A 27,731-nucleotide genomic window follows, 5' to 3' on the forward strand; every position below is an offset into this window, starting at 1 on the left:
GAATGTGTATTTAAGACATGCGTTTAACCTTTGTCTTCTTGTCAGCATTATTCTTCCAGCAGACTATAAATAAATAAAATCAGTCTGAAGGCCTGAAGAGCAACATTAGCGACCGTTGTGCAAGAGACGTGACAAGTTACGCAGCAAAAAATCTGAAGTTGTGTGTTTGTCATCAAACTGTTTGCATTTATTAACCAGGCAACAGATTTATTGACTCAGTCCTGTCCTGTCCTAAACCCAAACACTCATGCACTGCCTCGTCTCTTTGCCTCCCCCTAGTGGTCAGGGTGAGTGACTGAATAGGGATCCTGCTACTTTTCTGTCGTACAAAGCTGCTCCTATTGTGTAAGGAATTCAAAATTATGATTTTCAAAATACTATATTTATAGAATACACAAAGGTAGTGGATAGAAGGTTAAGATGTGCCAGTGGAGTGTCACCCTGTTGATTTAGAAAGGGCCAATGCACAGCCTGTGACTGAAAAAATGTAACTATTGTTTTTGTAATTACTCATTTTTGCACATCAAAATACTTTCTACAATGCAGAAAAGACGATGTATTCAGGTCTAAAAATATATACATAAAATTGTTTACTAATGCATAGCCATTATTTTAAGTGGCTCAGCTATATTTAGCTACACAAACAAATAAAAGCAAAAAACTATTACAAACTGTAAAATAAATAAATACATTTCAATACAATAAGATATTCTTTCCTTGCGTGTTCTTATATTGCTGTTATATTAGCTTTAAATACAAGTAAATAATATATCATACATTTCATGATATAATGCATATTAAATAATTAAAATAAAATAACTTATTATTATTATTAACACCGTTTTCAACATTGATAATAATATGAAATGTTTCTTGAGCATCAATTCGTCATATTAGATTGATTTCTGAAGGATCATGTGACCGAAGACTGGAGGAATGAAGCTGGAAAAACTGCTTTGCATCATAGAAATAAATTGCATTTTAAAATCTGGAGATAATTTTTTCAATATATTTGACAATATTACTGTTTTTCCAGTATTTTTGATCAAACAAATGCAACCTCGTTGGACATTAGAGATTTCTTTTAAAACCAAACAATTTTACAGGCCCCAGACTTTCCGACAATATATCGCCCAAGCCATAAACAATCATGTTACAAGACAAGCTAAAAAAATAAAGACATTAGCATGTCAGCGAGGAGATGGCCAGTAATAAAAACAGTGGAGGCACAGAGGGAGGTGAAGGTGACAATGAGACTAGAAACATTCCTCCCTCATGCACGTTTCTCTGTAATCTCCTTACATAACCAGAGCCCGTGACCTCGGGGCGACGGGCGCCAGACGAGCACAATCACCGCGGAGGTTCTCCTACAGGCCGACCCCTACAGCGGTCCCAGTCACATAATCATAAACCCAGAGCCCTCGTGCGCTCACTTATACACACAAACACAGACACACACTGCGCTGGAGAACGGCACGCACAGACATCACATTACCAACTGAATTCAGGCTTTTGGATGAATGGAGAGACATTTGCACCCGTTGTCAAAAGAATGATTAGGTGAGACTTCGCAAGCTCCAACAGGTAACTCTCTCTCTGGGTCGATTTCTGTCTTCTCTCAAAATAAATCGAGCTCAACACTCTCGGTTCAACGCCGTAAGGAGGGAATAAACAACTCATCTGCTTTGACAGAAACTGAAGGACAAGTGCTGACCATAAAGGGGTTTTCCTGTATGTAACCCCAGCAGAATATTTTTTACATACCGTTTTTGCATCGTGATTTATTTATTTTCATGACCAATTTATTTTTTTAAGGATAGACACAGACAGACAGACATATAGACAGAAACATAGACACTTGACATAGACAGACAGAAAGACAGACAGACAGGCAAATAGACATACAGACAAACATATAGACAGAAACATAGACACTTGACATAGACAGACAGAAAGACAGACAGGCACATAGACATACAGACAAACAGGCACAGACATACAGACAGACAGACAGACACATAGATAGACAGACACATAGATAGACAGACAGACAGACTCATAGACAGATAGATACATAGACAGACAGACACATAGACAGACAGACAGACACATAGACACAGACAGACAGAGACAGACAGACACAGACATACAGACACTTGACAGACAGATATATAGACAATAAGATGGACAGACAGAAACTAGACAGAGACAGATAGACGGAAATACAGACACACAGACAGACAGATAGACACACAGACAGATAGACACACAGACAGATAGACACACAGACAGATAGACACACAGACAGATAGACACACAGACAGATAGACACACAGACAGAGACACACAGACAGAGACACACAGACAGAGACACACAGACACATAGACAGACAGATAGACACATACAGATAGACACATACAGATAGAGACAGAGACAGATAGACAGATAGACACATACAGATAGAGACAGAGACAGATAGACAGATAGACACATACAGATAGAGACAGAGACAGATAGACAGATAGACACACATACAGATAGACACACAGACACATAGACAGACAGATAGACAGACACATACACAGACAGACAGACACAAAGATAGATAGTCAGACAGACAGACACAAAGATAGATAGTCAGACAGACAGACAGACAGACAGACAGACACACACAGACATACAAACACGTAGACAGACACATAGACAGACACAGACGCACAATGGTTTTCAAATGTTTCTCGAGCAGCAAATCAACATATTAAAATGTTTTCTGAAAGACCATGTGACACCGAAGACTGAAAATTCAGCAGAAATTCTCAAATAAAAGTTATTTAAAATTGTACAAATATTTCCCAATATTACAGTTTTATAAAGGCATTTTTTCAAAAACAACAAAAATCTTACCGACCACAAACTTTTGAGAGAAATTCTGTCTAATCAAAACATCTGCTAAATGTAGTTGAGAATACCACTCTTAGCTACACTAGCTGAAAGCTGTAATCAAATCCCTAAGAGTGTAAAGAGTAACAAATAAACACAAAAGTTCAAAACAATAGAAGTAGATTCTTGTCACCATTACATCCAAACCTGTTGCATAACGTGCTCCTCAACACAATAACAGACATCTACCTCATTCCGAACAGTCCCAACTATGATTCCCAAAGCACACAAAAAGTTAGCAGAGCAAAGACTTCCTGAGAGTTGACTTGGTTCCCTGCTCTCCTGTTTCAGAGAGCATCAGCTTATGAGAGGGAATTCATTTCACAGTCTGGTGGCCAAAGAGGCGACCTCATATCCCAGCAGGCCTCTCTCTGATCCTCTAAACCACGAGATCGGGCCTCCACAGAGAAGGCGAGATCTCGCAGCAGTCTTCAGGACTGGTGTCTGGTGTGCTGCTCATACCTTTGAGGCGTGACGGCGCTCTGTGCAGTCTGGATGCTGGCATACCACGCACTCCTCTTCCTGAGCAGGCTTCTCATCTGCAACAGTAAAGCACACACAGATACACATGAAAAACACCTTACAGAATCGGCTGTAAACGTGAACATTTACTAAAGAAAAACGACCGTGCGTGTCTACATTGCCAGGGTGTTGCTAAGCAGCCGCTAATGTATTTGCAGTGTTTACTGAGCTGCTATACAGTTGCAAGGGTTTTTTGGATCAATGCTATAAGGTTGCTAAGGTGTGATGGGTGGTTGCTAGGGTGTTGTGGTGTTCTTTTGTTTGTTTAATTACATTGCCAGGGTGTTGCTAAGCAGCCGCTAATGTATTTGCAGTGTTTACTGAGCGGCTACACAGTTGCAAGGGTATTTTGGATCGATGCTATAAGGTTGCTAAGGTGTGATGGGTGGTTGCTAGGGTGTTTTTGGTGTTCTTTTGTTCGATTGCCAGGGTGTTGCTAAGCGGTCGCTAATGTATTTGCAGTGTTTACTGAGCTGCTACGAGGTGGCAAGGGTATTTAAGATCTATGGTATGAGGTTGCTAAGGTGTGATGGGTGGTTGCTAGGGTGTTGTGGTGTTCTTTTGTTTGTTTAACTACATTGCCAGGGTGTTGCTAAGCGGTCGCTAATGTATTTGCAGTGTTTACTGAGCTGCTACGCGGTTGCAAGGGTATTTTAGATCGATGCTATGAGGTTGCTAAGGTGTGATGGGTGGTTGCTACGGTGTTTGTGTTCTTTTGTTCATTCAACTACATTGCCAGGGTGTTGATAAGTGGTCACTAATGTATTTGCAGTGTTTACTGAGCTGCTACACAGTTGTAAGGGTATTTTAGATCAATGCTATGAGGTTGCTAAGGTGTGATGGGTGGTTACTAGGGTGTTGCGGCATTCTTATGTTCATTTAACTACATTGCCAGGGTGTTGATAAGCGGTCGCTAATGTATTTGCAGTGTTTACTGAGCTGCTATGCGGTTGCAAGGGTATTTTAGATCGATGCTATGAGGTTGCTAAGGTGTGATGGGTGGTTACTAGGGTGCTGCTGCATTCTTATGTTCGTTTAACTACATTGCCAGGGTGTTGCTAAGCGGTCGCTAATGTATTCACATTGTTTACTGAGCTGCTATGCGGTTGCAAGGGTATTTTAGATCTATGGTATGAGGCTGCTACGGTGTGGTGGGTGGTTGCTAGGGTGTTGTGGTAGTTTTTTTTCTTCGTTTATCTAGATTGCCAGGGTGTTGCTAAGCAGCCGTTAATGTATTTGCAGTGTTTACTGAGTTGCAAGGGTATTTTGGATCGATGCTATGAGGTGTGCCGGGTGGTTGCTAGGGTGTTGTGGTGTTCATTTAACTGTCCTGAAGATGAAAATCATAAGGCTAAGACAGACAAAGGAACTTTAACAGGATATAAACAGGACAAGAAAAAAGACAAAGTAGAAAAAAGACAAAGTAAAAAATAAAAAAAAAGACAACATAACCATGGTTTAATATCACTTTCGCTTCATTCTTGACTGGATAAACAGGTGTTTTTTTATTAGCACAGTGCAAAACTAAAACAACTGACCACACCATAAACGTTAATTTTATGATTGCTAATTATTTCATATGCTTTTAGTTCTGCAAGTCTGCATGTAGATGGGAATTTCAAGACAGTTGACAGCCACATTTGAAAGCAATCCTCTGTAGAAGTCGACCCAACAAAAACTTTCCATTCTCCTCTCCGCTTACAGATTCAGTATTCTCAGGAAAAGTGAACATCTTTTCCATCTGGAGGTCTTTTGCTTTAAACGTGTGCTTTCTCCAGTAATATATCTCAGAATCAGATCCTTTAGATTAGTGGTTCCCAAACTGAGGTACGTGTACCCATGGGGGTACGTGAGCCGGTGACAGACTGAGTTTTGCAGTTCATTTAATTCTACCCCACGTTAAAATAACATTAAAACCGGACATGTATTTCCAAACAGGCAAAATGTCACTTCTAGTGTAAAAACAAGAAAATAGTAGAGCCGTAAAAGGTCAAATACATGACATCCAGTCAAATGACCTCATCTTCTGCTGTCAAAACTGACTGCATCCACACAAGCGGTGAGCATATGATATGAACCAACATATATCAATTTTACTCTTCCCAACAAGATGAGCAGCTGAGTATCTCTTCATCAAGCCAACGCACAAACTACTGCAAATAAAACCGAAAGTAAGTCGCAGATACTCAACACACAATCATCTGTGTTGACAAATGAAGTGTCATGAAGTGACCAGATGTAAAGAGGACCTATGAAAGCAATCCGGTCGAATGCGTTTTAGACTACCTCTGAAAGAGGTAGAAAGTGGACAAGCTCAAAACGTTTTAGACCGCTTTAGCGTCGTCCACTCGACCAAAACGCATTGATACCAGGTGTAAACAGGGCCGATGACTAGCTCATCAAGACAGTGACTACCACCTACTGGCGGTTTTAACTGTGTAAATACATATATGCAGCTTGTGCCACTGTAGTGCAAAGATGGCTTTTGTTGATACTGAGTTTATTGATATTTGTTGTATGTCAAATTCTTAAAATCCTCATTAATTTAAAGCAATAAACTATGACATACATTTAATAGGGTTAAAAAAACAGATGCAAACTAACAACAACAAAAAAGCACATGAAAAACAATTTAAGGGGACAAATATTGTCCCATTCATAGAATAGGTGTGAGTTGTGTGACAGCAGTCTAAGTGGATGACAGAGGGTATACAGAAAGATATCAAATGCCTCAGGGGGTACGCCACTCTAAAAACTTTGGGAACCACTGCTTTAGACTGAATCAAGTGTGTCAAGAATCAGAAACTAAAATCATGTGAGGGAACCAAAAACCATGTGACAAAACAGTGTCTGACCACAGCACCAGCTGCCTGCTCTGGCTTACCACCAGTTTATTGAATTTCAGAGAAGCATCACTATTCCTCATATTTATGGTTTGCAAACACTTGTGATAAAAAAAAAGTCTGCAGATGTTAAAAAACAGGTGGAAAAAAAGTGTGTGTGTGTGTGTGTGTGTGTGTGTGTGTGTGTGTGTGTGTGTGTGTGTACATAATTACACAGTACACACACACACACACATATGTAAACAAACTTTTATTATGGATGCGATTAATCGATTTGACAGCACTAAAATTAATATAAAATAAATGAAATGTAAAGAGGGCACAATAAGATGAAACTGAAATATTACTTGAAAGACTTGATAATCTTAATAATGAACAAAACACCTTAAGGATAACTAGTACATTTGTTTAGCTCAGAGCAGGATGCTAATAATCGGCGGTAAGAGTGATTCAGCAGTATTCATCGGTTTAATTATCTCTTTAACTTCCTCCTGTTCCTTCACACACACTCTCTCTCTCGCTCCCTTTCTCTTCCTCTGTTTAACATGGACAGGAATGTCTGACCTCAGCACTGCTGATTAGGCCCAAATCAAACAAATAATAAAAACAAGTTAGCGTCACAAGCATTGTCAACCTCAACACACACACAGTGAGACAGCATGTGCGTACGGCAACTAGTCACGCTCTAGAAACAGAGGGGAAAAACTCGCTGTGGCCAATTTTCTAAAGCCAAAGTAAATAAAATGCGAGTGTTGTTTACCTTTTGGGTAGCCATCTTTGGTAGAGGAAACATTTTTTAAAAAATGTTTTAATAAAAAAAGTCACAATGTATTTTTTTTAATTATGTAAAAATGAATTATTTATATAGGGTTTTTTATTAAATACAAATAACAGTAAAAACAAATAATTAAACGACAACACAAAATAAATTAATTATAATAATTATATATAATAACTACAATTATTATTATGAAAAAATTACAATTAAAAAAAAGAAATAAGAAAAACAAAACTTGACAATCTTACAAATGGTATATTAAATATGTAAATTATAAAATGAATGATAACCAAAATAAATAATTAATTAAAAAACAACAAGTAACAATGACATACAGTACATGGCTTGAGGCATCATTCACGTTTGTAGAACAAACCATTCAGGACAAGCCGAAGTTTAATACTTTGGACCGTGACACTACTAGGCCACTCAAACCCAAAGTACGAGCATTAGAAATAGTAATGCTCGTCTTAGCAAGCACCTCGAATAATCGTACAAATCAGTGATCCGTAAAACAAAGGCGTACAGTTCCCAACCGACAATCCCACAACCCTGCAGCCTCATCATACTCTTCCTCAAAGAAGACCACACAGAAAGGACCCTCGACCTCAACTGTACCATGTTTACCATGTATAGGCAGAGTGGAGGTTTCTAAGAGCATGTTTACGTATCGCTTTTGTACAGGCTTTTACGAGGAATTTGAGGAATGCCTCAGATCAGTGGTGAATTTATCCCCGTGTCCTGTACCACTGAGACGACTGGCACACTACTGGAACTGTCGTCTTGCCTCGTTCTTCGCTCTGAAGGCTAAACCTCCCCGTCAGCCGGAGACGCTAGTGTGAGTTATGTAACGCGAGGCGTCTACTGAAAGACAGATGGCAGACGGCAGCGGCCTGCCAAGGTACGGGGTGTTTCGCTTGACTGTCAGAGATGCAGCCAACTGCTGCATCACCACACGGGTTTAAAGCTATTTAGTGAAAAGGATCCCATTGGATTACACATTAAACGGACTTTTGGCTAATAGAAGTTCACCTGTCCCCTACACAAAATGCTTACAAATACACAACAAAAGGACAAAAAAGACATTTCCATTTTTAAAGGAAAGTGAGAGAGATGCTTAATTTTTCTATGAATTAGATGAGATATTGCTTTAAACAGTTTGAACATACTGTACCTTGTTACCGTTTAGACATACAAAAAAATACATTACCATTAAAAATCCTAATTGGAGCAAAACTGCCTTTGCAACCTGAACCATTTTTGAATTTTGACTACAATATGCTTGAATAACTTCGGTTATCAGATGTGTGTGTGCGTGTCTTCTTTCGCTCACAGTTTAAAATCGCTTGAACGTTTAAACTGGCACTGAATGATGGCTAATGAAAAATATCCAGTTTCATCATATACTATCATTATTAGCATAGGGATAAGGGCAAGAGTACTTAAGAATATGGAGGTGGCAGTAATGATTGACCATGATAACACATTTTTTATTAAATCGAAGGCAGTAAGCAAAGTACATAAGAAGTGTGGAAGTGGGTCCTTTATGCCCTTTTACGAAGTCTCTGTGTACTAGAATATGCTTGATTGTTAAAAAAAACATTATTTTTCACATATTTTACATTATTACAGCTCCTCTCTCCCCAGTGACTCGAACGCGCCTGTTTCGATGAAGCCCCGCCTTCTGAAATACGAAATGTGATTGGTTAACTGGCCCAGTGTGGTGCAGTTGGCACAGCATAGCGCGTGAGATATTACTTTAAACAGTTTAAACAGACCTTGTTACCGTTTAAACATACAAAAAAAAAATACATTATTACCATTAAAAATCCTAATTGGAGCAAAACTGCATTTGCAACCTGAACCATTATTGAATTTTGATTACAGTATGCTTTAATAACTTCGGTTATCAGATGTGTGTGTGCGTCGTCTTTCGCTCACAGTTTAAAACCGCTTGAACGTTTAAACTGACCGGACCTAAAACACATGCAAGTTTTGCTCTATGATGGTTAAACTATGCAATTAATCCGCAAATCACATGCGTTTCGAACCGTGGTGCCTGGTCTGTTAAGATACTATCCCTATTTTTACATTGCACATCCTGTGATGTGACTATCGTGGATGCACACATCGCGATATCGATGCTAAGGCTATATTTTGTGCAGCTCCAATTGCACTGTCAACCAAATTTTTGTTTTGTTTTGTATGCATATTTTAATTAGACACTGTCCAGTTACTGCTGCCGTGCGGATGGGGTAACCAATCACAGACATATTTGATGAGTGCGTGAGCACAATGGGCAATCAGAGCTGTTTACGATTCCGCTCAACGTGTCACATTTTTAAAATTTCAGTACCAACTTGGTATCGTGGTCGGTACTTTTGACAAACACTATTCATGTCATTGACCGAAAACTGACAGCAAGTCTCTGACCACACACACTTCCATGCCTCCAGCCACAACATGCAGAGAGGACTTAAGAGGCCACACACTTGAATCCCAAGTACATACAGTAATATGACCATTTTGAAGGCACCGCTAGAGCTAATCTTACAGCAATGTGCCTCAGAAGATGACAGAATAATCCACTATGAGTTTGTGACATTTTCCCATCACCACTACTAACTCAAACACCAAAGTAAGCCATGACCCACCATTATAATCCCCCAAACTAATTATGGCATTTGAGAAGACAAGTATGCACTTAGAAATGCAGTACGCTCCTCTTCTGTAGGCCGCAGTGGCCAGAGAGTGTCTCTCGGTAATGGATCTGCCTTAATTACAGGTCTTATGAATGGAAGAGAAGATCAAAGAAGAAACTATTTGTTGAAGCTTTCCATCTACAGATGAGTGTCCCAAATGTTCCGGAAGACATTTGGGTTGCATAAGTTGAGAGACAAACAAATAAACACTGAATGATGGCTAATGAAAAATATCCAGTTTCATCATATACTATCATTATTAGCATAAGGATAAGGGCAAGAGTACTTAAGAATATGGAGGTGGCAGTAATGATTGACCATGATAACACTTTTTTTTAACACAAATCGAAGGCAGCAAGCAAAGTAAACAAGAAGTGTAGAAGTGGGTCTTATTATGCCCTTTTACGAAGTCTCGGTGTACTACAATATGCTTGATTGTTCAAAAAACACATTATTTTTCACATATTTTACATTATTACAGCTCCTCTCTCCCTAGTGACTCGAACGCGCCTGTTTCGATGAAGCCCCTCCTTCTGAAAAATGAAATGTGCTGTAATTGGTTAGCTGGCCCAGTGTGTTGCGATTGGCACAGCTTAGCGCGTGTTCGGGAAATGTTACGTCCCTTCATAACCCTTCATAACTTCTGCTCTGGTGTAAATAATTAAGGATGGTGTCAATATCAAATCAACTTAAGCCCGATTCAGACCCGACAATGTTTAGGAACAAGAGGATGTTTCAGAGCACAGAACACAGGACGTTTCAGAGTGGTATGTTTTTTGTTTTGTTTCTTTCTTATAGATTAGATACAATGTTACCATTTAAAGGGTTAGTTCACCCAAAAATGAAAATTCTGTCATTAATTACTCACCCTCATGTCGTTGGACACCCGTAAGACCTCCGTTCATATTCGGAACACAAATGAAGATATTTTAGTTGAAAGCTGATGGCTGAGAAAGGCTTCACACAGGCCTCCATTGGCATTCAGTACATTGACACTTCCAAGATCCATGAAAGGCACTTAAAACGTCGTTACAAAGTCTATCTCACCACAGTGGCTCTACAATAATCATACAATGCGACGACAATAGTTTTTGTGCGCAAAAAAAAATCAAAATAACACCTTTATCCAACTTGTTCTTGTCTTCCGTGTGCGCCTCCACGACGCATGCGCGAGAATATGACGTAGCGCCGGTGTTCGAGAATCGATGAAATACACACTTAAGCCCCATTTTGAGCACTACGCCGAGACCTAAAGCACGATCAATGTAGAATCCAACAGCATAGACACGCGCGTCTTCCTCTGCTCGTAAACAAATCGCTTCTGGGTCATATGTCCGAACGCCGGATCTGCGTCATATTCTCGCGCATGCGTCGTGGAGGCACACGCGGAAGTCGAGAACAAGTTGGATAAAGGTGTTATTTTGATTTTTTTTTGCGCACAAAAACTATTGTCGTCGCATTGTATGATTATTGTAGAGCCACTGTGGTGAGATAGACTTTGTAACGACGTTTTAAGTGCCTTTCATGGATCTTGGAAGTGTCAATGTACTGAATGCCAATGGAGGCCAGTGTGAAGCCTTTCTCAGCCATCAGCTTTCAACTAAAATATCTTCATTTGTGTTCCGAATATGAACGGAGGTCTTACGGGTGTCCAACGACATGAGGGTGAGTAATTAATGACAGAATTTTCATTTTTGGGTGAACTAACCCTTTAACCATATTTGTTGGAAAACTATGGCAATACAAACAGTAATCGATCACAAAAGCATGGATAATTAGCGAAGGCAAAGCTTTGTCCTTTGTTTACATCATAGCAACTACATAAAACGTATAATTGGAACTGTTAATAGAAAACAACTACAAATAATAAGATCCACAAACAACCAAAAAAAATTGTTTCATTTCAGGAGAAGCTTTTGTGCGTAGCCTGCATTGTACTCTCTTAGGTTCTGGAAGCTGTACTACATAAAATGTGCAGCACTTAGATAAACGTTGGGGTTATAATGTTCAGGAACAGTGTTTAAAATAAAAGAACCAATCTAGGTTCGTCCCCCTTAGGAAAAAAAAAATTCCGGGGTGGAAAAAAACAGCAACAACACACTTCATCTTCTCTAGCACAGCTCAACCAGCCCTTGCACCCTTTTTGGCGAATTCTGTAGGTGGAGATTATTTAAATGAGTAACATTGTGACTTCACAAGATCCGGAAAAAACACGTAGTCCAAACGAGTCGTTTGTTGTAGTTCTTGAAAAGGGGATTCTGTTAAAGGTGCACTGTGCAAAAATTTTAGCGGCATTTAGCAGTGAGGTTGCGAATTGCAACCGCCCACCGCTCACCCCTCCCTTTCGTAGCACATAGCTACGGTGGCCGACGCAGCACAAAGTCGTCATCTGAGATAGCAGAGAATAGCTAGCGCTCTGTAGAGCAGTTTGTCCGTTTAAGGCTACTGTAGCAAACTGCCGCCGCAAAATGGCGACTTCACTGTAACTCGCGGTGTATGTAGATAGAAATGGCTCATTCTAAGGTAATAAAAACATAACGGTTCATTATGCAAGGTCTTTATACACCACTGAAAACATAGTTAAGTATATTATATTGCATTTCTGTCAATAGATCCTCATAAATATTACACACTGCACCTTTAAATAAAATATCTCCCTTCAGAGTGGACTGAGCTTTGTAAACTTGCAGATCTATTTTATGCTCAAACAGCAACATTATACGCCAACTAAAGTTGAAAAAGTGAAAATGCATAATAGGATTTAAGATGAAAATCTGCTTGAATGTAGCACTACAAAACAGCAGGAAATAATGCAATGGCCAAAGACATGCATCTGACCCTTACATACATAAACTAGGGATGCAAGCAACAACATTAAAATTCTAAAGTTTAAGCAAATAGCCTACCGTTTGAGATGGAAGTGTACTAGACAACAACTCATAGTTAGTGACTGAAAAGTGAGGGTATTTTGGGTGGATCCAGCCTTACCATTAACATCATGGATGACATCCATAGGGCACGACCAAGAGTACCGTTCTGCCCCCCGCTCTGTCAAAGAAGATGGGAGTGTCTCGAGCTCATAAGCTCCCCGTTTCCTCCAGTAAAGGAACATCGTGAAGGACGAGGCTGTAAATGTTAACTACAAAAACAAGCACCCCGCTAACTGATCTTCTAAAGGCTACTTTAAAAGGAAACAATACGACATCTAACGAGTCATCTTGACGTCCACCTCTGATGTGCCCTTAACTGGATATAGTCAATCTCAAACAATTCGCCATAAAGCAAGCACCTGCAGTTACCTCATCTTCCCTAACAATTAAACCTTTCTTTGATCCCGTTTCACGAGTTCCAACCCATAAAAGTGCGCAACTAGGCATGCCAAAACCGGACCTACATTCCAAACCCAAGCGAATCCTGGCACCCATTTCACAGCACCCCAATGTAACTCATGACAATAAATCTCAATTGAGAACGTATGACGGGTTCCTCACGTCTCAATTTGAGGATCCCACAACAGAATCTCGCAGTACGCCAAGATGGGAACACCTTAAATTCCCCTACACCTCGGTAAAAACAATCAAATTAAAGTCTTCCAAGGTAGCTCGATGTCTTGACGAGAATGTCTCGCCTCTTTTGAGAAGTTGGCGGTGCTTCTTCTTCAACTTCATTTCAGATGCGGTTCTGCGGTTTCTTTACTGAACAATCAGTATTTCCAAGTCTGCAAGGAACAGGCACATCGGTGTCAAAGTCTGTGCAAGCAGTTTGGGCAAAGAGGACTGGTTGTCAGAGGGTGTTCAACCCACACTACCAGACAAATGTTGTATTCATACTGGGCTGAAGTGCATGCTGGGATTGACAGACTAGGCCAATACCTTCCAGTCTTTGAGAAACAAAGATCCCTTGCAAACCCCTCCTACACAGACAGTGAACTTTGTCTATGATTTGCACAAACAATAAAAGCCAGACATTTCTGCATTGATTACAGCCCTGGTCCTCCTTTTCAGAGATTTATGCGTTATGAATGCCGTGTGACTACAACAATGTCAGCTGTTTCCTTGGATGGACACCAGCCAGCTGTGGCTCCTGATACGATATCCTCTCTAAAGAGGTGGAGGCATGTCAACATGACATCATTTCAAACGTGGCATTTCCCAAACGTCTAAAGGAACACATTGGAAACGTCTTGGTGTAATAAGGTGGCTTCAGTTATCCTGCAGAGAAGAATTACTGTGAGAGCGTACCGTGCAAGAGTCATAGGGGAGGAACGATGTTGCACAGCCATTCAAATGTCCAATTTTGGGATAAGAAATTAGAGGGTACGCCCGGGGCAGACTTACTCTTGGAGTCTGGCTTTGCAGACATATGGTAGTAATCCAGAACCTGGCTTTGAACTTGCAGCTTTTTTAAATGAACAGGCCGCTCAGGCAGCTGTAGAACGAGACGCAACAAGCAGACTTCAGACAATGAATCTGAGATTTTTCCTCTGAAGCTTCAGCGTCTTTTTTTAAACTCAAACAGTGGGCATAAATATTTTATGTTAGCATAAAAAGCGTGCTTACGTAATAGAGCTTGAGTGCAGACATGTGACCGAGAGGCAGAATGAGTGTGTGCTTAAAGATGAAGTGAAGAAGTGAGTTTTCCAAGCCCCAGTGGTGTTGACAGGTGGAGAGCAGTTTGACATACAGTTTGATAGGTTAACCTATATTTAGATGAAACGGCCACATCATATGTTATACTTAAGGGTTAAAGGGTTAGTTCACCCCCAAAAAATGGAAATTGTCATTAGTTACTCACCCTCATGTCGTTCCAAACCCGTAAGACCTTCGTTCATCTTCAGAACACAAATTAAGATAGTTTTGATGAAATCTGAGAGCTTTCTGACCCCACATAGACAGCAATATAGTTGCCACTTTCAAGGCCCAGAAATGTACTAAAGACATTGTTAAAATAGTCCATGTGTCGCTTCATAAAATTAAGGGTTGGGAACAACATGAGGGTGAGTAAAATAATGACAGAAATTTAATTTTGGGATGAACTAACCCTTTAAATACTAGAAATTAGGGCTGCACGTTTTGGGGAAAATATCTAATTGCGATTATTCTGGTTAAAATTGCGATTGAAAATGCGATTATAATATTTTTTTTACAAATGAAAAGTGTGTATATAACGTTTTGTGTTTATATATTAATATAACTAATAATAATTACTATGATAATTATTATTGCTAAATAAAAATAAGAAATATGACTATTACAATAACATTCATTATTTAAAAATTTTAAATAGAGCATTTAAGAATACATATAACAGTATAATAATAATACTAATATTTATATTTTACAGAAAACTAAAAAAAATATGGGTTACCTGTTAATATGCAGACAGCCTATGACTAAAAATCATTAGAAAGTTCTAAGGATTTATTGTAAAAAATATATATATATACTATAAAAATCTGTGCTTTTTATCTATGATGTCTATGTCTTTAATATGAAATATGAGCCTCTTATGCATCCACTGTGGGGATTAAAACTCCTGTACGTTGAAGAAAAACATATGGATTGTCTTATAAATGTATTTAGAAGTATTATTTTTCTTATTTTCTACCCAAAAGTTTAATTCATACTGGAGGCAGTAATCGTTCGTTTTCAGGAAATCCCTAAGGGAAATCCCTAATATGAAGCTAAGCTAACGCTGTTGGCTGTATAAAACGAAGATAGAAACGCTTTGACTGATTAAACATTAAGATAATACTTCTGCAACAAGATATGGTGTTTGAGTTCTTCAAGCCTTCTCAGGTATTTTCGTAATAATAGTATTCGTAAAAAAAGTATTAATTGACATTCTGTGATAAGAAGCACATCAGCTCGACTGACAATATGAAGTGAGTGACTAAAACCTTATTAAACGTTGTATTTTGTTGGACATTACTAGTTTGTGAAGATGTTTGACGCGTGTTGCTTTTTTAAACGCACATTATAAGCGACTCAAACTCGCAGTGCTTTCAGACGGAGCAGCGTTTACTCCTGATCACAGAGCCGCTCTTCACTGACACACTGGGCATTTATTTATTTCATTAAAATCACAGCCTTTACGCTTTCATAATCGCACATAAGCCAAATCGCGATTGCAGTTCGATGTCGATTAATCGTGCAGCCCTACTAGAAATGCTATTATAATATTAAAAATCTGCAACTCAATAACAAACTGAAGATGTTAACTCTTTTCCTGCAATTGAGGAGTTCTTTTATGTCTTTTATGAGAAAGTGCTTCCCTGCCAAAGACGAGTATTTACGGCTTTCCGTGTTTTCACTGTTATAAGGTTTTGTATAAGGGGTGCTGCTATTACGCATCTTCTGAAAGAGTACTGAAAAATGAACAAAAACGCTGGCGGGGAACAGCCAACTTTTCTTTCTTTCTTTTTTTTTTAACGCTGGTGGGGAAAGAGCTAACTGACAACAATGCACTGACCTTGTTTAATCCCCAAACACTACATATTAAACAGCACATAACTTGTGCTAACATATGTGCCACAGACATGAATGAGACCTCAAAGCATGTGACCTGTTGTGTTGAGAAGGTGTACTGTTCCTTTTCCAATTGGCTTTACCACGAAAAAATAATCAGACTTACACTGAGCCATATCTAGACACCAGAATATTATAAGAGGGTGGGCTTTTTTTACTTGGGCTAGTAAACAATCACCTAGCAACCATATAGCATTTAAAAAAATGAACCTTTGAAAAAAATGCAATATCTAAAAATTTCAGATTAAAATACATGGATGGAAACCTAGCTATTGACAGTCACCTGCAACAATTTGTCTGCAGGTAACGTGCAGTTACTACACATGAAAAACAACCCATCTAGACAGCCAGACTTTACCTCTCACTGGGTGGACAGCCATGAAAATGACTGATATGCCTTTCACTCAAAATCCCTAAATTGTTACTGTAACAGTACAGGGGTATTTAGGAGGTAATGAAAAGCTAGACCGTCTGTACACAGTACACAAGCAGATATTACAGAGCTCATCCTTGGCAGAGACATGGTCATTAACATGAGGTTGAGATCCGCCTAAATGGACTTAAGCTGGGTGGGGGAAGATGTTCAGTAGTAGTCAGCGTGGGACAAAGCGATGGCATGAACTTGTGCTAAAGGGCCCTTTTAATCTGCAGTAATCGTCACACAGATGAGAGGGCTGACACATGAACCGAGCATGATCGCTGCGAGTCCATTAATAAAGCCAAGAAACCAAGAACTACAGAAGTTACATTAGAGCTACACAGTCGATTGCTTAGTCACAATCTAGAAATATATACTTTATAACATCTAGAAACCCAGGCATAAAAAAAAAAACACACAGCTCTGACTCAGAACTCTTTTTAAAGAGTTTTGCTGCATTCATGTGTTGCCCAAATTACGAGATGAAAATACTGAGATTCAACTCTCAAAACACCAAAATTGATCTATGTAAAAGTCACGATGAACTCAAATATGGAATATTGCAGTATTTACAATAAATTATTTAACCGTGCAACTAATTTTTTTATTCATGTGCCCTCGTAATCTTTAAATCAAAGTGAACTTCCCCTCTCTCTTGCGGTGACATCTCTTCTCTGACGCAAGGGCGGGGCAACCTGTTACTCACATGAAATCCACCAATAGCAAACCACAACCATCCAATCAATTCCTCATGGACAAAAATCAATTCCATCACTACATTTTTCTTGTTTGAGAAGCGGTTTCTCTCGAATATACGCCATAAAATGGAAGAAAAGACTGCTCGAATTCTGTTTCATGCCGGATTTAAGACCAGTGAAAGCTTATGTTTGCAATTAGTAATTATAAGATTAAAAAAATAAATTTTGTTGGAATAGTATGCATTATGTATGCAGCATGCTTTAATGCACAGTGTTATTTTACTTAACACCTTGGTGAAAAACTATGAAACTGTGGTTTGCTTAACCAGTTTAAGCTGGTCTCTCTGCCCAGCCCTTCTAAAACCAACCAAAGGCTGGGAACCCAACTTAAGGCCCGTTCACACCAAGAATGATAACTATAAAAATAACTATATTAGCATCCACACTAGTGGACAATATCATTCTGTTTATTCTAAGCACGCGTGTGGTTGTCTGTCACTTTAAATGCTCGAGCTCTTTAAAGCAGGATGGATTCTGATTGGCTGTCAATGTTTTTATCGTTCATTAGCTGGATAAAATAGTTCTGAAAGTGATCCCAATGATATCGCTTCTCTGTGCCGTTCGTTATAGCTGTGGTGTGAATTTAGCTATTCTTTAATATTGAGAACGATTTTTAGAACTATATATTTATCGTTATCTTTATAGTTATCGTCCTTGGTCCTTGTTTCCGCCACAGAATAAAACATTTTAAAAGATAATTGCTTTTTATCTTTTTATCTCAGAATTGTGAGTTTACATCTCGCAATTCTTTGAAAGAATTGTCAGAATTCAGAATTGCGAGGAATAATTGTTAAAAAGTTAAAAAGTAGCAATTACCTTTTTCATTTTTTATTCTGTGCTTCCATAGAACGGGCCTTTAGGCTGGTTTAAGATGGGGCTTTTTTCGCTTTTCAGAAGGGAAACTTACTGTTATGCAAATAAGCTGTCTATTATGATTAATAAAAAAAATTGTATCTTATTTGATCATATTGCAGTTGCAGCCATTTTATAAAAGTAACTGAGGCTTTTTGTTTTATACCAACAACACATGCTGCTAACCGTGATAAAACAAATGACAGTTTGCTTTGATCAAAAATATTGGTGTATTCCTTATTATCATTAAAAACTTTGGCTTATAATTTAAGTCAAAATCTTGCAGCGAAGTATGTAGAGTAATGCAGAGTGAACGTTTTCATTACTCATCACAGCTGGGACCTAAATGAAGGAACACAAATTTCACCTCCAGGCTCTAACAGCGGCACTTCATCAGTCAAACGAACCAAACGACTCCAACTGTAAGTTCACAGCTAAATTACCGCTAATCTCATTTATTCAACGGGTCTAATAGCTGTACAAGTACTTAAACCAAGGGCAGGACCTGGAGGAAGAACAATATGCTAATAGCACAGTCTTAAGCCTTTCTTGTGTGTGATAAAAGCAAGTTGAAAGCAGGACAGAGTGAGGGATGATGGGAAAGCTGTAAGGCTAAGAGGGCTGTTGAACGGTGGAGGGAACGGCTGACAGCTGCGAGAGCCTGTTCATGAGCATTACATCATCTCAGGACTTGAAAAGCTGATAGCAATAACCCTCTGGTGTGTTTTTGTGTGTACGTAGGGGGTTGTATTTGACTTTTGGAGTCATGCTAACAATACAGTCTCTCAATTAAAGGGCTATGCGAGTTAAGTTACCATTACACATTTACTTTTGATCACATTAATAAAATGCAATGCGTCTTGTTTCAAACTAAGCATTTGCGGATGAATCAGTCAATTAATTGACAAGAAAATGGTGTCTGTTTTTGCGTTAAATGTCCTTTTCCTATGGTTTTAATCACGCTTTTATAATATGAATAAGTAGATTTTTACATTTCGCCCATGCAAAATTCATAGCCACAATTTTATCATCTGTCAACTGAAAATTATGCCTCATCACTTGCGTATGTTTACACGAAAATGTACTAAAAACCGGTACGTTTTTTCTTTGCGTTTTTCGCGTACAGGTGACAACATTGTCAAAACCGTTCACAAGGATCCACGAAAATGACTAAAAACGCTGTATTATTCATGCCAGGCCAGTAGTTGGTGACTTTGTAAAGAAACTCTACGCGCCTATAAACTGAACATGTAATAGAGAGTATGCATTGGCCCTGTCCCAAATGGTACTCTAAACCCTGACGGTCATCCTCTGAGTCCGCACTTTCACGACGTAATGCCGCTTTGACTGCCGGGAAGAAGTCCGCTGCGTAACCCACACCAGTGCGTGCTCGGCAGAAGTGCATATCGAGGGCGCATATCGACCTCAAAGGGGGCGCTCGCGAGCACCCTTCTGAGACCTAAAATGACAAATGGGACACCCTGCGGTCTCGTGGACTTAACGGACACGCGCACGCAGCGGCCACAAGACCGAAAGTGCACACAAAGTGTGCCATTTGGGACAGGGCCATTGATGTCACTTTCCCGCCGGAACACACCCCCTCAGCCGGACTGATGCATGACTGGAGTTAATAGGGGAAACTGCGAAAATGCGAGTAAAAACAAACGATTATCAGTTGATTATCAAACTAAAGGTTAGACTCGATATAAGTGTTCATTACAACTTATCAAAGATCCAGTGACCCATGGATATTGACATGCAGCCAGGAATCGTGTTTCCTGACATTTATATGTGCGTGATTTTGACGCTGGGGAAATACATAAGGCAAATTTGCCGGTGAACGCTTCATATAAATACATTATAGGTAGGTCTAAATCTGGGTGATCATTATATCAATGACATATATATCGTCCAGCCCTAAAACTTTTGTCCATGTTTATTTAAAAACATCAAATTATGCAGAATATAAGATGTTAAATATTTAATTGAGTTGTCAATACACTTTATTGAGTATGATTTTACCCCAAAATTCAACATATTGACAAAATGAAAACTGCAAATCCATGTTTCGCTGCCTGGAGTCACGTTGGTTCTAGGGCTGCACAATATATCGAAATATCGCAAATGTACATAATCGCAAGGGCACGCAATATCTGAATGATTTTAATAGGCTACTTCAACATTGTGAAAAGTGTACGTTTTAGGTTGATGCATATAGCAGAGAATAAACTGAGCACACGACTGTTACTTATGTGACTCGCTTGACGTTAAAAAGAGTTATTAAACGCAATAAGTTGCGAAAAACAACTCCTTGCAGTCTCGTGCTGTCTGCTGTCTGACACGCACACCAAAACGTGCGCACAAGCCATTATTTTTTTTTCGTGTCTTGTTACACACTCGAACTGTCAAATACACACACAGTTATGTCAAAATGGCTGTCTTGATGAGTATTCATGTAAACACAGTTGATTATGCTTTAAGTGAAAGATATCAGTTGGGGAAAGAAATAGATTTTACACACTTAAAACAATATCGTATCGCATATCAAATATCGCATTATTTAACAAGGATATCGCATTTTTCTTCAATATCGCAAAGCCCTAGTTGGTTCTATGAATTGCAGAGATCCATTTGCTTATCTTTTCTGTAGCTTTTGGCAATATACCTCAGATTTCGTGTCAAATCTATTTGTAAAGTTCATCTCAAAGCGCTTTCCTGTTGTGTGTTTTTTGCGGCATTCACGCTGAAAATGCTTTGTGTTCAGCAGAAGAAAGAAATTCATACAGGTTTGGAACAACTTGAGGGTGAGTAAATGACAGAATTTCCATTTTTTGGTGAACCATCCCTTTAATTAACGTGAATTACACTACAATTTAGCGTTGATCTCTTGCATTTAGTTAGAAAACCTGACTACCACTGGACAAAGCAAATTTAGCTGAGAGAAACACAAACTGGCAAATAAATACCAATTGACACTTCAGATAATAAGATTAGCCTTTAAGCAGAAGGATTTGCCAGTGTTTGGAGCAAAGAATTAGCGGGTGCAAAAGGAACCAACTTAAAACACAGTCTTAAACCGTGATGCAATGACAATTTTCAGGAAGCATATCAAACTAAGAGCCTTAAAGGTCAGTCAGTTGACATCATGCATCCAAAACGAGGGAGGAAAAACACACCAGGTAGAACTGTTAAGATAAAACGACTAATCAAACTTGAGTGAGCCAGAAGCTCCTTCTCAGACAAGCCTTAAACACCAGATGCTTGGAGATTAAACCCATGTATTTCAGGGAGGCTTGAGTGGTCTTGTACACTTGCAGCCCCCGCTGGGCTAAGAAGCCTCTGGCGTACACCACACTTTAGTTTGGGCTTCTATAAATAACCATTCAGACTGGAAGGCTAATCTGTTCGAGATTGCAGAGGTCAATATAATCAAGCAGGAAAATGTTTGGCAACAGCAAAAAAACATCTAGGCATGTCAGTTTGTTGAAAGTAGTAGTATAGATTAGCCAAACCATCCAAGAACTCTGTTCAAATGATAATGATCTGATATTTAAAGTCCAGTAAAAGCAACAACACAATCTCTAAATTAATGTTTGTTGATTCTGTTGGACTTTTCACTATGCACTATGCATTTATGGTCAAGTCAAGCAATACTATTACTATAGCTATAACTTGTAGGCCCAGTTTCACAGACAAGGCTTAGATTAAGCCAGGATTAGGCCTTAGTTCAATTTGGACATTCAAGTATAAACACGCCTTAGAAAAAAATATTGCTGGTGTGCATCTTGAGACAAAACAATGGCAGTGTCATAATTTAAGATGTGTCAGTGCAAGATGCTTTCAGTTAAAACAGCTCAATAATGCATTCTAGTCTTGGACTAGGTTTAAGCTTTGTCTGTGAAACTGGTAGGGTTGGGTACCGTTCACATTTTAACTGGTACCGGTACCCAAAGGTACCTTTTTTCTGTACTTTAGGGATACATAAATAACTGTAAAGAAACTAAGTCATTTATAGAAGTGTTACTGACATTATGCAAGAGCTGCCTTGGTCTTGGTCATGTCCTCGTATGAGATGGAAACAACACGCGATTGTCACATGCAATTCTGTGTGTGTGTGTGGGGTAAATAAACTGCGGGTCAGTGCCATTAATTCACACAAACACACAGGATTCGTATATATAAATAGTCTTTTTGCTGTTTAATATTCATAGACACTAGTCTATAACACCACCAGATGCATTCTCAGGTACCGAAATTTGGTACCGATTGAATTAATGTGAATCGGTACTCTCTCTGTAGAACCGACTTAATTCGGTCGGTGCCCTTAAAAGTACTGAGTTTGGTACCCAACCCTAGAAACTGGGGGTTAGGGTTAGGAATCTGACTCATGATTTTGTCATACGATAAGATGGTTGAAAAAAGCCATACAGATTTAGGCTACATTGAAGGAGTGACATGAGCCATATCTAGGGACCAGAATCTCTTAAATATTGTGGCCAAAACCATTAAGCAACGATGCACCTTTCTATCAGACATGCAAAAAATATAATAAAATACATTAAAAAAAAATTAATTTTCGAATTTCCTAAGGAACAGGCCACTTAAACTTGTCTGATTTGCAACCAATTAAACATAAAAATGTCCTAATATGCAAATTATCTAAAATGATGATTATATTACACTCAACTGGCAATATAATGACGTAAACAGATAAGGGATTTGCAGCAACTCATTTTTATAATGCCACCGGACGAATACATCATGCAAAAACACACACAGCACCAATTGTAATTGTTTAACATTTCCATTATTCCATATACAAACCCCAACCAATCCTTACTAAACTATGATCAGAGAGTGCATATGCTATAAATGATCACATATTTAATGTCATTCCTTTAATGTCAAACCATGACTATTGGCTGACTTGTAAATGGGATTTGAAGAATCAACATCAATCATTTGTTCAACTTAAAAAAGTTATGCCGAAACATGAATATTGAAAAGTGCCAAGACAGACCTATAGGCATTCATCTGCCCTGCATTCAGAGCAAGTTTTTTTTTTTTTTTCAAATTTCATTTACCGTTATAGGTTACATTTTATAAAAGAGAACGCAAACTTACTGAGACGTAGCCGGATGCCAAGCCAACTTCTAGGAGGCGATTTGTGAAGAACTGGATGCATAATCCACTTGTTGGGTACCATGTTGTGTGCCTTTACTCTATGTCCTCTGCGATGAGGTAGAAATCCACACTAAAACAGCTGGTGGAGGGGTCACCAACGGTCACATACGACTCCTGCCATGATGATTGGAGAATGAACACAACTTTTACTGCCAGGGGCAAACATCCCAGATGGGAAACATCACCCACATTTGGGTAAGCCTATAATTGTCAATATTACGACCAGATTTGTGAAGAGAAGTTGAAATGAGATCTACACCCCTGGCAGTAATTATCTCTTTAATCAAACCTGGTTATCCTGTAGATAATATAATGACTTTTACTTCAAACAGACCAAACTTTATGTTAGCTACAATTTCATGCTGTTGCACCTGGTGCACGGCAAAGTAACACATACAAATAGAAATATGCTTTTTTTTATGAAATTGATCTCTATGGATATATTAAATTATTCAGAATGACATTAAAAATATGAAAACCATACAATCTGTGAATTAAATGTATTTTTTTGTCTGGTTTAAAAGTTAAAAATGTTAATATGGTGCAACTGACCAGCAATTGTAAATTAAAAACAATTAAAAAAAGAGGGTGGAATACTTACAAAAACAATTGTTTATATATATATATATATATAACATCAAGTAGCCTATTAAATATTAAACACATTTTAAAAGGTGCAAAGAAAGTATTTTTCACATGGATGTTACATCACTTGAAATTTCAAAGCCATTCAATCTAACTTTTGTATAAATGTGTATGAAAAGTGTAGCCTAACAAAATATATGAACATGAGTCACATGTTTTGAACTAGATTTTAAAAAGTAATTTCTCCTGATCCGCATTATATCCGCACTGCATGCACATAAAATGCACATTTCAAACAGGCCTGATTTGGATACATCTCCTTTGATCTCATAGAATTATGTTGCATTGTAATATCAATGGCTCGGTAAGCGTGCACGCTATTTACTTGTGCATCTCAGCGATTAATACAACATGACCATTGCACCAGTTAGATACAGTGATCGCACTCGATTCAGTGGATTATTGATCATTGTCGAAACTCACTCCTGACTAACCTGTTGCATTGTAAAGCTTCATGATCGACCCGCTGAGCGAAAATAAGCTCGTCCATTCAGCAGCAGCAGGACTTCAAATTCACTCCAATGTCGCTTTCATCCCCGCGGAAAGGTGTCGAATCTACCTCACCACCTCTGGTGTCTGTAAATCCATGCTTGGCGGGGCAGGACTGGAGATTATCAGCGTGAAAGTTTCTCGCTGCTTTGTCTGGGGCTGCTCCCTCTACTCTGTTTTAGCCATGGAAAGCGTTTCCCATTCATTCGAATCACCTTTAGTCAAGAGATCCCGCTGCACTACATGCGTCCAGCCGCTAGAGGCGCCAAAGAGACAAAGTTTATGCAGTTTATATCCTCCCGGGATCCAGGGATAGACTTTTGTCACAATAGTGGACATTTTAGTGAGTTTCTCTGACACCATACATGTCGCAGTTTTTAAAAAAACGGGGGAAACCAACACAAAACATACATGTCACAGTTGTCATGTAAAGAGCACATCCAGATAGGCCTACCAAATGTTTGGAAGTTTCACCAGAACAACAACAACTCCTTGGTCTTTAAAAATGATTGGCATTCATTTAGTGGTCAAATTTAGCACTCTTATATGATAAAAATGTTTTATGTTCATTTAAATCTGACTCTTTCTAATTGTTTGTCATAAATCAACATCTCAGGAAAATGGTTATGGGGTTTCCAACCAAAATATGACTGTCTGTTACAAAATATCATGGATTTCATATGTCCACTGTTTATCAGGCATTTGAACAAGTGAATAGGGAAAGAAATTAAATATCAATATTCATTTGAAATGTTTCATTACATGTTGCCCAAACACATTAATATGGACATTAGATACTGTGTATCGATACATTATATTGAATGTATGGCCATTTTACACACATATGCATAAAGTAAAATGGTATATCAATTAATTTCGTCATATCTTTCATAACATAGTTGAGAATCATCTTTATACAAAGTTTGGTTAAAAAATTCCTGAAACCCAAAAAATGTTTTGGTAAATAAAAAGAAAATCGTATTGTGTTTTAGCACGTCATGTCTTCTTTTTTTTTAGTCCTGGGGCCTGTACCATGATGGTAGTTTAACAAACTCAGGGTTACAGGATTAGTTTCGAGTTGACAAAACCAAAGCAATCTATTCAGGCTATGTTGGTCCCATGATGCTGATCATCAACTTTCTCTGTCAACACAGGCTTTGATCCTGAGTTTAGGAGTTTAGCTGTGACATCAGCAGTGAACAGCCAATCACATGCTGTGGATCAGTAAAACTGAGATTCACTTCTCGCGAGAGAAGCAGTGTGATTCACTTCACTCTTCTGCAGAATATACATGATTGAAAAATATTAAGAATTTAAACAAATTTACACAGAAGAAAAGAGCTGTCGAGGACAACTTTAAGAAAAATCGTATACGTCACTGCAAGTAAAAGTTATGAAGTTAGTTTAGTTGATATATAGAGAGAATTGAACATTTATGCTCACATGTAATTTTTTTTATAGATTTAGTTATTGAATTTAAAGCTTATTTGTATGACCTTTATATAGGCTATTTATTTTAATATTAACAAAATGCATATTAATGATTGATTTACTAAAATTATACATGTGTAATTGATTAAGGGTATAATAATTACATAAATTATTTTTAAATAATTAAAAATTATTATTATTATAAATAAGCATTGTTAAAAGCCAGAGGCATAAGTCTTTAATAGCCATTAGCTATGTAGTGACCTTTAATTTGGAGTAGAAAAAGGGGGAGTGTCTTTATTGCATCAGATATGTGTCACCTTGGTCACAGCTGATTGGTCTAATTTCAGTTTGATATCTCTTATCCAGAACATAACCTGCCCTGGAGCAGGTTAGCTGTGGAGCGTAAGTTACTATGGAGATGAACACAGCTAAAAGCCAAACCACTTTAATGGTACCTTAAACCCAGGATTGGCACAAACTAAGCTTAAACATATCTGGCTAGCCAGCTAAACCGGCTTCATGGTATAAGCCCCTGGTGTCCACTACATTGCATAACATGAAAAATCCTTTTTTTCCAAAAAAATTATTATTATTTTCCCCCATTTGTTTCTTATGCTCTAAACAATGTAATTACACGAAAAAATACTAAATTACAACATTTTAGAAACATTTTAGTTTCTTACTGAAATATTTTATGTCCCTATGTAAACCTGGATATATTATTTTGACATTTATAAGTGACATATGACATGTTTACTAAATGATGTGACTTTGTGTGGTTGTTGAAATCAAGGTTCAAACACTCAAAATCAGAAAAGTTTATTTACCCCCCAGCAGTAGCTATTTAGAAATTCATCTGCACTATCTTGTCTGAATACTTGTGAATATTTGGCTCCATCTGCTGGTCATCATGTACATCTTCAAATGACAGTTCAAGCTCCATTTGGATAAAATTATCTCTGGATCAGTGTTGAAGTATTTGGATAGTTCACCCATAAATGAAAATTCTGTCATTAATTACGCACCCTCAAGTCGTTCCAAACCCGTAAGACCTTCGTTCATCTCTCTGACCTCTCTGACCCCTCCATAGACAGCAATATAATTACCACTTTCAAGGCCCAGAAAGGTATACAGACATCGTTAAAATAGTCCATGTGACGCCAGTGGTTCAACCTTAAAGGGATAGTTCACCCAAAAATGAAAATTCTGTCATCATTTACTCACCATCAAGTTGTTCCTTTGTTTCTTTGTTCTGCTGAACAATAAAAGAAGATATTTAGAAGAATGTTCTAACCAGCAGATAGAGCAACTATTGACTACCATAGTAGGGACAAAATATTATGGTAGTCACTGGTTGCTCTATCTGCTGGGTTACAAACATTCTTCTAAATATCTTCTTTTGTGTTCAGCAGAACAAAGAAACTCTTACAGGTTTGGAACAACTTGAGGGTGAGTAAATGATGACAGAATTTTCCTTTTTGGGTGAACTATCCCTTTAATGTTACGAAGCGACGAGAATACTTTTTGTGTGCAAAAAACAGCCAAAAATATCAACTTTATTCAACAATTCCTATGCAGTTTACATTGTAAATACAGTGCAGCGCTTTCAAATCACAACATTAGAACGCCGGCTTACCA

At 38.3% G+C, this 27,731-nt stretch overlaps 1 protein-coding gene across 4 annotated transcripts in view; it reads right to left on the reverse strand.

The window, feature by feature from the left end:
* plekhg5b (pleckstrin homology domain containing, family G (with RhoGef domain) member 5b) overlaps nucleotides 1-24,902 on the reverse strand; it is a gene marked incomplete at its 3' end in the record, with an annotated part of 102,252 nt that extends 77,350 nt beyond the window's left edge. Inside the window, exons 1-3 of one of the 4 annotated variants that reach the window (XM_079802888.1) lie at nucleotides 24,605-24,902; nucleotides 23,466-23,639; nucleotides 3,404-3,480 (exon numbers count right to left, since the gene is read on the reverse strand). In XM_079802888.1, the coding sequence (XP_079659014.1) occupies nucleotides 3,404-3,480; nucleotides 23,466-23,547 (159 nt within the window). In that variant the 5' untranslated portion in view covers nucleotides 23,548-23,639; nucleotides 24,605-24,902. Of the gene's footprint in view, nucleotides 1-3,403; nucleotides 3,481-12,774; nucleotides 13,583-23,465; nucleotides 23,640-24,604 lie in introns of those variants that run through there. The other 3 variants (XM_079802889.1, XM_079802886.1, XM_079802887.1) reach the window with 3 other exon arrangements.
* Nucleotides 24,903-27,731: the final 2,829 nt, after the last annotated feature.

This window comes from Gobio gobio (genome assembly GCF_949357685.1).
Source record: "Gobio gobio genome assembly, chromosome: 21".
In the NCBI taxonomy this organism is placed as follows: domain Eukaryota; kingdom Metazoa; phylum Chordata; class Actinopteri; order Cypriniformes; family Gobionidae; genus Gobio; species Gobio gobio.